Here is a 12,353-nt window from a genome sequence, read left to right as displayed (position 1 = left end):
GTAACTGATATCTTCTCACTGAGTATTCCCATATCATGTATTGAGACATTGTGGGATGTTAATTCTCTAAATAAAAAACTTAACTCTGTAATTGCCTCCCAAACATTCTTAGGAAGAAGTTCTTTAAAGGCTACAGGTAGCAGTATTTGCATGAACACGTGACAGTCGTGGCTTTTCATGTTGTGCATCTTCAGGGCGTTCAAATCAACGCATCTGCTAATATTTGACATGTACCCATCGGGAAACTTAAGACTCTTGATCCATTGAAGTAAGATCTTCTTCTCATCCCTTTCAAGCGTGTAACATGCTTTTGGATACAGTCGGGATCCATCCACTTTCTTCAATTCAGACCGTCGATAAAAGATGTTCAATTCTTCTCTCGACTTTTCGGTATCTTTTGTCTTCCCCTTCACATTGAGGACGGTATTAAACACATTATCAAACACATTTTTTTCAATGTGCATGACATCCAGATTATGTCAAATCAAAAGGTCCTTCCAATAGGGAAGATCCCAAAATATGCTTTTCTTCTTCCACCCAACATGTTCATATTTTGCGAGTTGAGCGTTCCTGTTATCGAAGTCTTCGGTAACCTTCACGAAGCCCAACCCCTCAATTTGATTCAAGATTTTTATTCCGGATCTTTGTTCTGGTGGACCCACATTGCATGTCTTATTATTCAAGAATGAAGTCTTATTTATCCTAAACACATGGTTACGAGGTAAGAACTTCCGATGATTGTCAAACCACGATTGTTTACCACTCTTCGTTAGTGTAAATGCTTATGTATTCTCCATACAGTGTGGACATGCTAATTTCCCAGCTGTACCCCACCCAGACAACATAGCGTACGCTGGAAAATCACTAATAGTCCGTATCAGAGCTGTCCGCATCTGAAAATTTTGCTGCAACGATATGTCATAAGTGTTCACACCAACCTCCCACAAATATTTCAACTCTTGTATCAGTGGCTGTAAGAAAACGTCCAACTTCATCTTTGGGTTAGATGGCCCAGGCACGAGGACTGTGAGGAACATGAATTGTTCTTTCATGCACAACCACAGAGGCAAGTTATACGGTGTGACAATAACCGGCCAAGAAGAATATTGACGCCCTGATTGTGCAAATGGGGCAAAACCATCTGTAGAGAGGCCTAATCTCATATTTCGATATACTGAATTCAAGTGTTTCCATGCCGGAGAGTCTGCTGGGTGGCGCATGATCCCATCTTCTATTGAAGTCGCATGCCATCGCATATTTTCGACTGTTGCCGCAGATGCAAACAACCTTTGCAGTCGGGGCGTCAAAGGAAAGTAGTGCATCTCTTTGGCGGCCACACGTTTCTTTCGGCGGCTTCCAGATGCACGCAAGTTATCCTTATATCGTGATGCACCACAAAAATTACAACTCTCTAGTTCACTGTCGTCCCCCAATACAACATGCAATTATTAACGCAACAATCAATCTTCTCTACTGGCAAACCCAACCCGCGCAGATTTCTCTTCGTACTGTAAAAGCTATCAGGGCAGTTGTTATCCTTCGGTAAAGCCTTTTGAACCATCTCAGATATTTGATTAAAACATCTCTCTGACATGTGATTTTCAACCTTTATGCTCATGAATTGTGTCATTCAGGATAACTGTGAGTAAGTGTCACAGGAAGGGTATAGAGGACTATTGGCTGCGTTCAACATGTCATAAATTTGTTGAGCGTCAAGATTAGGCGGCTCCTCGAGATTTGGAGGATCTTGATAATTACTAGGTCCAGCATGATCATGCACCATCCTTTGGTAATTACTGTATGACCCATCATCCTCATCCATTATAGTATGTTCTGCCGGCATATACACTGGTGCTTTCCCTTGATAACACCGGTTTGTGTAATTGTGGACAAATCCACGCCTAGTAACATGTTCTCTGACTGTAGGTACAGATGCAAAGACTTTATTCTTACACTTCCTACACGGGCACCTAATGTTACCAATTCCATCTGTATACGCTGTTTGATTTATCGCAAACTCGAGGAAACTCTCAAGTCCCGTTTCAAATGCAGCACGATCATTGTATCTCGCGTACATCCACGTACGATTATCACTCATTCTTGCAAATTCTAATTGAAAATAAAAATAAATCAAATACAATAAATTACTTGAATCTAAGAAAATTTCGACAGCATAACCCCACTATCCTAACTACCAAGTGCTCGACTCTACCAGCAACTATAATGACCATAGTGGTCCTAATTTACTAAACCTATACTAGGTCTACCCGGCCCCCAATGTCGAAGCAATAATAAAATAACATATAAAACAATAAAAAAAAATAAGGTAATAAAATCAAACACAATCATTTGTTGGGAGAAGATCCTTAAGAAATAATCAATTCATATCCCAAAGGAAGAAGATCCTTAAGAAATTGATTAAATCTATCCCACAATATATAATAACATATCATTTCATCCGAAACAGTAAATCAATTTAAAATTAATCTAATTAACAAATTTCATCTGAAACAATAAATCAATTTAAAATTAATATAATTAACTTATCATTTAATCCGAAATAGTAAATCAATTTATATTAGCATACTTAATTTAACAAAATAATAGTAAATCAATTTAAAATTAATCTAATTAACAAATTAATTTCAATTAATCATACTTTAAACATCCTATAAAGTAATTATAGTTAAATCAATTTAAAATTAATCTAATTAATAAATTAATTTCAATTAATCATACTTTAAACATCCTATAAATTAATTAGAGTTAAGTTAATTTTAATCAAACAAATAAATAAAAGTCTATTAAAAACGAGAGTGTACCGTGGGAGTCGACGGCGGAACCGTGCGGTGGCAGGAGAGGTGAGGCGGCAGGATTGGCCTGAAATTAGGAGGAGAAAGATGAAGAGAGGGTGAGAGAGAGAGAGAGAGAGAGAGAGAGAGAGAGAGAAGGAAAGGAGGGGCTTACCTTGACGGAGGCGACGGCGACAGCAGCTAGCGGCAGGCGGCAGGGAGCAGGCAGCAGCGGCAGCAGCAGGGCAGGGGGGCTGGAGGGGGGGGACCTGTTCTGGTTCCAGTTAGGGCTTGAAGCCCGAATTTGGGCTTAAAAATTAGCGGCGGCCCATTGCCGCCGCTAAAGCCCGACCCGCATCTCCTTTTACCGGCGGCAATCTTGCCGCCGCTAATCACCGGTGGTAAATTGCCGCTGCTATTGCTAATTTTTTTTAAAAAAAATTGATTGACATTTACCGGTGGCCTTAATTTTTACCGGCGGCGATTTTGCCACCGATATTAACGCCATATATTCAAAAGCTACGGGTCGGCAGCTCCGCCATCGGAAAGCCGCCGGTAATCGCCGGCGGCGGAGCTGCCGCCGGTAAATCGGCGCTTTTTTGTAGTGAGATGTCGGCGATGGTTGAATTGGAATTGAGGGTAGAAATTAGAATAAGAAAGAAATTGGGGGTAAAAAAAATTGACTAACGTTTGACTAACACCGGTTAGTCAAACGGGCTTAGTTAATCGATTTTTCGGACTTGGGGGGCCTATTTGATCCAATGTCGATTATGGAGAGCAATACGCTATAGGGGGCTCTACTATAGGGGTGGATCTGCACCTTTTCCCTTTTAATTAATCAGAATTAGTAAATTAATTAAAATTTTTCTCATACTTTTATTTGTAAAATGTTGATGTAATATATAATTATAAAATAATATATAAATAAAAATTTAAATGGCGATATATATGAATGTGGAGGTGGGGGTACGTAGCTAGGGGGTGGGGGTTGGGGAACCAATAAAAACGTAGAGGGAAGAAAAGTTTCATAAGGTTGGGACACACTGTTTATTTCCACCAAAGCAACTCTCCTCAGGATTGTCCTTTTTTTAAAAAAAATTCTTCCTTTTTATGCGCTATTTCAAATTTCTATACAGACAATTACTCCTTGTTTAATATATATATTTATATTCATTGATCGTATGAAAAAAGCAGCACCAATATTATGCCATGTTTGTTCCTTTGTGTTGAAAAACGGCAGAACCATATTTCTAGCTAATTAAAAAAAAACATTTAAGCATATAATATTAGGGAAGAAATAAAACGTAAATGCATGTCTTTTTCTGTAAGCTACATGAAATGGACTTGCCAATATTAATAAGTACTCCCTCCGTTCACAAAGTATTGCCTCATTTATTGTTCGGCACAGGTTTTAAGAAAGCTGATAAAGTGGTTGTGAGTGAAATATAAGGGTAGTTGACTAAAGTGATAAAGGTAGTTGACTAAAGTGTTAAAGATGTTGTGTGGTGGGTCCACTAGTAATAAAGTGTAATAAAGTAGAATATAAAAATGAAATAAGTTGTTGTATGGTGGGTCCATTAGTGACAATTGATGGTAAATAAATAAAAGAAAAAAGGGTGTAGTGGTACAAAAAGCATAGTAGGGCATTACTTTGTGGACAAGGAAAAATGGGTAAGTAGGGCAATATTTCGTGGACGGAGAGAGTAATAAATTAAAGAGTATGTATTGACATTCAAATAGATTTAGAGACACAAAGTGAAATCAAGATCATCTGTTCCATATAATCCACATTCCCTCCATTTCAAAATAAGTGATCCGTGGAGATAGTACTACCTCCATCTCCCCTAAATACACATAGATATTTTCGATACAAATTTTAATGAAAAATTGTTTGAAGTATTAATAGCGGAGTAAGGGTCTCACATTATTAAGTAAATTGTGGGTAAATAGTGTAAGTTAAAAGGATAACATGATAAAAATTATGTGAGATGATGTCCAAAAACAGAGTATGCATAAATTTGAAGGACGTACCAAAAAGAAAATGTACGCATAATATGGGAGACGGAGTGAGTATTGTCTTTGAATTATAAGTGTCCAATTTCATAATTTTATGATAAAATAATGTCAAAATTCTCGTTTTATCCTTGTCCTTTATTGATTTTTTTTCATGCAAGTGAGATTTGATATAAGAGTTTTGACTGCTGGAGGTATTTAATTGGGGACTAATCTCAACCATGGCCAGTGTCCCCCCATTTCGTATTGCAAAACTTTAAGAGTTGTAGAAAAACAATTCTCATATTAAAAGTGTATAGTCACTATTGTAAAAGTTTCCCAAATTGAAATCACATTGAGATATACTAATGGAAGATTACATAGGCTTGAATTTTGATACTATATGTTATGACGTGGCAAATAAAACCAGATTTTTCCATGCAGCAACCAAACCACAAAAAGAAGCTTAAAGACTAAGTAATAAATTAAACGCCAAGCTCTCGAAACCCTAAAAAGCAACGAACAAACAAAACTAGACAGAGTGAAAACAAATTAGTACGTGCTTTGTTTCTATGAAATCACTGTATCTATACTATATCTATCTCTCTCTCTATCTATATATATACAAGCATAAAGCTCCCTGCTTTATTTTAGCTCCTATATTCCCATTCTTCCTTTATCTCTCTCTCCTCTCTCTCTCTCTCTCTCAAGCTTCCAGTTGATGTGATTCTCCACTAGAGCTCCAAAAACCCCATACCCTTTACAAAAGAGAAGGAGCCATGGTTTTTTCTTCAGTTCCAGCTTATCTTGATCCATCCAATTGGCATCAGGTTAGGGTTTTTTTTTTTGTTATATTTTTTATTTCATTTTTGTGATCATATGTTAGCTTCTTTGCCAATAAAGCAAGAATTTCAAAAGATAAATATTCCCATCTCCTTTTTTTTTTTTTTTCCAGATCTTCTCGGGTTTTTTATTTAATTTTTCATAACGTCTTAGTTACATCTTTAATTTTTCTTTGAATATACACAGTTTTAATTTTTTTCATTTTCTTTTCCCTTTTTCCGGTTTTTTGCAGCCACAAAATCATCATATAATTGGCAGCAGCGGCACAAACCACCATCTACTCCCACCACAGCAGCCGGCGGCGACGCCCCCGCCTCCTCCGCAGCCCCATGGCGGCGGATCATCGATCCGGCCGGGCACGATGTCGGAGCGGGCCCGCATGGCGAACGTGCCGATGCCGGATTCATCCCTAAAATGCCCTCGCTGCGAATCCACCAACACCAAATTCTGCTACTTCAACAACTACAGCCTCTCCCAGCCTCGCCACTTCTGCAAGACCTGCCGCCGCTACTGGACCCGCGGCGGCGCCCTGCGCAACGTGCCCGTCGGCGGCGGCTGCCGCCGAAACAAGCGCAGCAAGTCCACCAGCTCCAAGTCCTCCCCGGCCAGCGGCGACCGCCAGACCACCTCCACCTCCACCAGCACCATCTCCACCAGCGCCGGCATGCTCGGCCAGTTCCCGCCGCTTCGCTTCATGTCGCCGCTGAGTCAACTCACCGATAACTTCGCCGGCGACATGGGCTTGAACTACAGCGCACCGCCGGTGGGGACCAGCGAGATGGGGTTCCACGGCGCCGGGGGGATGGCTTCGCTTCTGTCGAGTGTCGGCGGCATTGAGCCGTGGCGGCTGCAGCAGGTGCAGCAGTTCCCCTTCTTCGGCGGCTTGGAGGCGTCGGCGCCGGGGAATTACCAATTCCACGGCGGCGAGTCGGGGTTTCTGAACCACGAAGCGAGTCGGCCCAAGTTTTCGAGCTCGCTCTTGACTCAGCTGGCGTCGGTGAAAATGGAGGAAAACCCTAATCTGTCGAGGCAATTGATGGGAGGAAATGGAATTGCAGGAAATGAACAATGGAATTCCAACACCAATTGGACAGATCTCTCCAGTTTTAGTTCTTCTTCCACCACCACTCCATTGTAATTCAAGAGTGATGAACGCTGCCCTAGAAATTGGTAGGTTTCAAATTTTTTTTTTGGGGTTTTTTTTTGGGATGAAAATTTTATTTTCTAGTTTAATATGCCTACTAGCTCTGTACTGCCTGAGATTAATGTTTAGATGAATGTGTGATTTCTCGTAATTTTTTCTTTCTTAGAAATGGAGATATATATATCGTTTTCCTTTGAATGCGTGATTGAAGAAACACACACACACAAACACTCGATTGATTACTTAATTATGTGAATGTATGATGGCAGATGCATTTCGTTGATGTGATAACTTGCAATTTAGTTTCAAGAATAATCACCAAATAGAAAAATCTTGGATTAGTTTATTACATAGCTACATTTAATTATTTTTAATTTTTTAGGGTACTAGATTGCACCTATGCTTTCTGGGAACGTATCAAAGTTGGTTAACTAGGTTTTGGTTTGTCAAAATTCTAATCTCCCATTAATTCCTTTAGCACATCAAATACGTATTTTTTTGGATATCTTTGCTGTAGTAGTTAATTAGCCTGATGAATGACGATGTATGTATTAGCTTGATCATTTCAAATTAATTTACCGATACAATTTAGGCGGTATTTTCAGATATAGGATATATTAATTTTTCTATGGAGAGCACACACTTTTCAGATAGGCACACACGTACAAATGTGTATAAAAATTTTAAAATATTAATTATTTGATGGATTATTTGCGTTACTTCATAATGTAGCTACTTTTTCTAAAATAAAGTTCATGAAACTACTCCCTCCGTCCCACGAATCTTGACACGTTTGGATTCGGCACGGGAATTAAGGAGTTGTAGATTAGTGTTTTAAGTGTGTAGTTAATAAAATATAAAAGTGATAAAGTATGAGAGAGAAGGTAATAAAAGTGATAAAGTAGGAGAGAGAATGTACTCCCTCCGTCCCACTCCAAATATCCCCTTACTTTTGGGCACGAAGATTAAGAAATGGGTATAAAGTAGATAAAGTGAGTATAAAGTAAATAAAGTGGATGGTGGAAATTGTTTAAATATTAAGTATAGAGAGAGAGTGTATTGTCAAAAAAGGTACGGGACATTTGGAGTGGGACACCCCATTATGGAAAGTGGGACATTTGGAGTGGGACGGAGGGAGTAATAATTATTACCCAAAATGGAAACGTGTCAAGATTCGTGGGACGGCCCAAAAAGGAAAACGTGTCAAGATTCGTGGGACGGAGGGAGTATGTGCTTGTTCGAGTTAAGACACCTCTATTCATATCTTAATTAATTTTATGCATTCTTAACAGTGGCCAGTTAATAATTAACAAATTCAATTAATAATATTACCATTTCGTTTGCATATATATTCCTCAAATTTAGATAAATGTTTAATTACTTAATTAATTATTAGCTACACCAGTGAGCATATATATATGTATATACTAGAGTTCGCATTGATTAAATCTAGAAACAATATGGCCGAATGGCCCTATTGAGCATACAAAATCAAAATTTAGCCCTAAATCTAAAAACATCAAAATTTAGCCATTAATTAGGTGGGATGCCTAATTTGCCCTTTCTACCCATCGCACTGTAGCTTTTCGATTTGGCCCAATCGCTCTGGCGCTCCTCGATATGTTCCGGCGTAGTTTCGCAGACGCAGACGAAGGGCTCTCACATAGAGCGGCCGTGGCTGCTAGCGCGGTGGAGAAAGCGAGCTGCGCTGCGGAGGCCGAGGAAGCGGGAGCGATTGCTGGGGCTTTGGTTGCCAAGCAAAGGCGTAGTGTCGACGGTGGCTGCCGCCGTGGGCGACGATGGGCTGTCGTTGTTCGACGACATCGTTTCGATTGGGGGAATTTCGAGTTTCTGATTTTTTTCTAATTTTATTGGGCGTGTCTGGGATGATTTTTTGGATTTGATCTGATGAGGCGGCGGCGGTGGATCTGATCTGATCGTTGCGCCGCCTCCTCCATCGGCAGATCTGATTTCCGCCTCCTTCGATTTCAGCCGTTGACAGATCTGATCTGATCTGATCTGTGCTGCACGTATGACACTTATGGCACTATTAGTGCCATAAGTGCACACTTCCCCATAGGGTTTAGATATTCAATTTAGGGTTTAGATGTTCCATTTAGAGTTTAAATGATGTTGTTGTTTCTGTATTTGTGTTGCACGTATGACACTTATGGCACTATTAGTGCCATAAGTGCCCAAATGGCCAGTTTACTTAGTTTTATTTTGAATTTCCGTTGGCACTTTTGGCACTATTAGTGCCATAAGTGCCAACGGAAATCCAAAATAAAACTAAGTAAAATCTTGGCACTTATGGCACTAATAGTGCCATAAGTGCCTAACCCGACCCGGCACGCGACCCACGTGTCTGATCCTACCCGGTACGCCTCATTAAGGGTAAAAACGTCCAAATCAACAAAAATGGCCAAATTTTGCGTTTTTTCAATGTGTGGCCATAAATTGTGTTTTATGCTTCATTTTGGCTACTTCAAAATTTTACTCTTAAATCTATATGTTTATAAGTGGCAATATTTATTGTTCTATCGCAGTAAATTAATCTAATTAAGATTTCGCATTGGAATACGATTGTTTGAAAATCATCAAAAGTCACAATATTAAACAGGCATTGTGTTTGAGAAACAAACATATAGTAATAGGATGAATATATATAGGTCCTCTATTACTATATTCTTTTATATCGTACAACTAGAACCCGCAATCGATATTTTGATGCATCAATTTAATTTTTTGCATAATATATGTAAACTAATGATTTTGTTTGAATGTATATGATTAGTATAGGAAGTACATTTTCTTCCTACTTTATAAGTTTTATAAATTTCGAATTAATATAAATTGAGCGTATAATATTTGCTATAAAGGAAGTTAATGAGTACTTCATCCGTCTCATTACAAATCTCTCAGTTTTCATAATGGGATGTCTCATTCCTTTTTTGACAAATACTTAATTAAAAGACTAATTAATTGATGGGCTCACCACTTACTCTCTCTTTATACCCTATTTTTACAAATCTCAATTTATTTATCTCTTTCCATCAACTTACTTTATCTACGAATTACATATTTCTTAATTTTCGAGCCCAAAAATATTGAGACATTTATAATACAACAGAGAGGCAGTATAACACTTTATTCTTACTTAACACATTTAAAAATTTACTATTTGAGCAAGTGAGCATAATACATCTAAGAATATTTTATGAAAAGAAAAAAAAAAAGCTCAAACTTCAATGCTTGATCCCAATAATTACGCACAGATTACATCGTACCCTTAAAACCTAGAAAAATCCAAACTATTCACTTTTGACCAAATTTCTGAAATTTCTTCTCAGAAAATCTACCTAGAATTTAGTTGTGTTCACTCCCCCTAGGAAACTTCTCACTCAGATCATGTCGAAATGTTTTGATAAATCATTATTACCGTTTGGCTTTAACCATCACTACATACATACATATATACATTTATAATATGATCAATTTTTTGTACAATGATTTCTCAATAATAGTTTGCCAAGAATATGTGGTGATGTTTTGTATTTTTCTACAAAATTGGACAAGATTCTTAAAAGACACCCTATTCCATGCGCACTCAATTCCACACACAAATCATTCTCTCCTTCCATTTCCAAAAACCCAAAAAAGTATTCAATGTCCCAGAAACCCAAAAAAGTTTGTAAAGTTGAGAGAGAGAGAGAGATTTGTAAAGAGTGAGAGGTGAAGACAACAAGTCCAAGGAAGGTTATATATTTTGTTGAATTCTTTTTTATTTTTCATTTAGACAACTTTTTGGTACGCGTGAAACACTCTCTGTATCTATCATGTGTGTGTTTTGGTCTTAGATACTGAAAATGCGATGCCATTGTCAGTTTCCTTTGTAAATAATTTGCTCATGCTTCTGACTATATAAATATGTTAATTCCTTTCTATTACCTAATCTATTTTATCTTTTCTATATCAAAAGTCACATAAATATGCGCCAAGTAATAGTATACATGATGTAACGTATACTAAATCATATGATGAATTTGTAGACACTTTCTGCTTTAGGTGTGTGTTGCATAATAATGCAATGACAGAATATAGGAGAAGAGACACCATTTGATGCGGTTTAAACATCATTAATTACACTTTACTAATTAGTATCACGTGCTAGCATCAAGTTTAATTTAGGCTGGAATTATATATGTGAGAACCTAAATAGGGTTTTTATTCTCATTCCTCAGTATATTTGGTGAAATATATACATATATAGGGGAGGGCTATAATAAAAACACATTTTATTATATAAAATAGAAACCATTTTCAGCCCTTAGATCATCAAAATCTACGGTTGATTCATCACCTTGTTGGATGAATTCATAGTCCTGAGTTCGAAAACCTATAGGTAGCAAAAAAATTATTTTTCGCAATTCATACCTTTATACAGTGAATTCATATGTGTTCTACATAAAATTCATACAGTTTTGCTGGTTTGTAGTTTTTATTTTAAGAGCTATTATATATATATAGGAGAGCGCTCCAATGAGACCCTATTTTTAGTGAGACCTGAGGCACGATCTCGTGCATTTATTTCATCAATCCTATGGCTGATATTGTATCTAGAGAGAGAATTTTTTTCCTCAGGTTTCGAATTCTGGAGGGAGCGAAATATTTTAAATTTCGTTATTCATCAGCATATATTGCCTTGTGGCCCTTGTTCATCAGTATATACGTCTTATTCATTGTACTCAGTGTCTAGCGAAAAATAGAGGGTCTCACTGGAGCGCGCCCATATATATATATATATATATATATATATATATATATATATATATATATATATATATATATGCGGCTGCTCCAATGAGACCCCCTAATTTTAGTGAGATCTAGGGCATGATTTGGTGCGTTTATTTTATCAATCATATTGCCGATATTGTATCTGGAGGGAGAATTTTTTTCGCAGGGTTCGAATCTTGGAGGGAGCAGAATATTTTAAATTTTGTTATTCATCAGTATATATTGCATTGTTCATCAGTATATATGTCTTATTCATTACCAATTTTTTAAATTTTATTTTTTATCAGTATATACATTTTGTTCGTTAGATATACGTCTTATTCATTAGTATTATATGTCTTATTCATTGTCCTCATGTTACACGAAAAATAGGGGGTCTCACTGGAGCGCGCCCCTGTATATATGTGTGTGTTATAAAACATAAGTAAGGTATCATATCACTTCACAAATGTGTACCTAAGAATTGTATTAACTAAGTGTAATAAATCTATAACGGTCCTTTTGATTTTAATATTATATTTAATATCACTATAGATATGAATTAATGTACTCCCTTCTTCCTGTTTCAAATGACCCAAAAAAATTGGACACGAAAACTAAGAAATGTGTGATAAAGATGTAAAGTGGTGATGGGACAACCCAAAACGTAGTGTTAAATGCCTAATTTTATTTCTAAATTTGGGTTGAGTCATTTGAAGTGAAACAACCTAAAATAGAAATTAGGTAATCTGAAATGGGACGGAGGGAGTACTACTCTAGCCTATTTCATATAGCAAAAGAAAAAT

The 12,353-nt window shown here is 37.4% G+C and overlaps 1 protein-coding gene across 1 annotated transcript; it reads left to right on the top strand.

The window, feature by feature from the left end:
• Positions 1–5,296: 5,296 nt before the first annotated feature.
• On the top strand, positions 5,297–6,969 carry LOC131016681 (dof zinc finger protein DOF2.4-like). The gene is made up of 2 exons (XM_057945388.1): positions 5,297–5,614; positions 5,860–6,969. The coding sequence occupies exons 1-2, from the start codon at positions 5,564–5,566 to the stop codon at positions 6,763–6,765; spliced, it is 957 nt and encodes a 318-aa protein (XP_057801371.1). The 5' UTR covers positions 5,297–5,563; the 3' UTR covers positions 6,766–6,969.
• Positions 6,970–12,353: the final 5,384 nt, after the last annotated feature.

This window comes from Salvia miltiorrhiza, chromosome 3 (assembly GCF_028751815.1).
Source record: "Salvia miltiorrhiza cultivar Shanhuang (shh) chromosome 3, IMPLAD_Smil_shh, whole genome shotgun sequence".
In the NCBI taxonomy this organism is placed as follows: domain Eukaryota; kingdom Viridiplantae; phylum Streptophyta; class Magnoliopsida; order Lamiales; family Lamiaceae; genus Salvia; species Salvia miltiorrhiza.
Note: the sequence above shows the minus strand (reverse complement) of the source record. Positions and strands in the feature narration are given on the sequence as shown.

What these genes read in the sequence shown, in the direction of transcription:
- LOC131016681 (XM_057945388.1), top strand. Translation starts at nt 5,564, where the DNA reads ATGGTTTTTTCTTCAGTTCCAGCTTATCTTGATCCATCCAATTGGCAT. An exon ending in ATCCATCCAATTGGCATCAG is followed by an intron (nt 5,615 to 5,859) that starts GTTAGGGTTTTT and finishes GGTTTTTTGCAG; the next exon opens with CCACAAAATCATCATATAAT.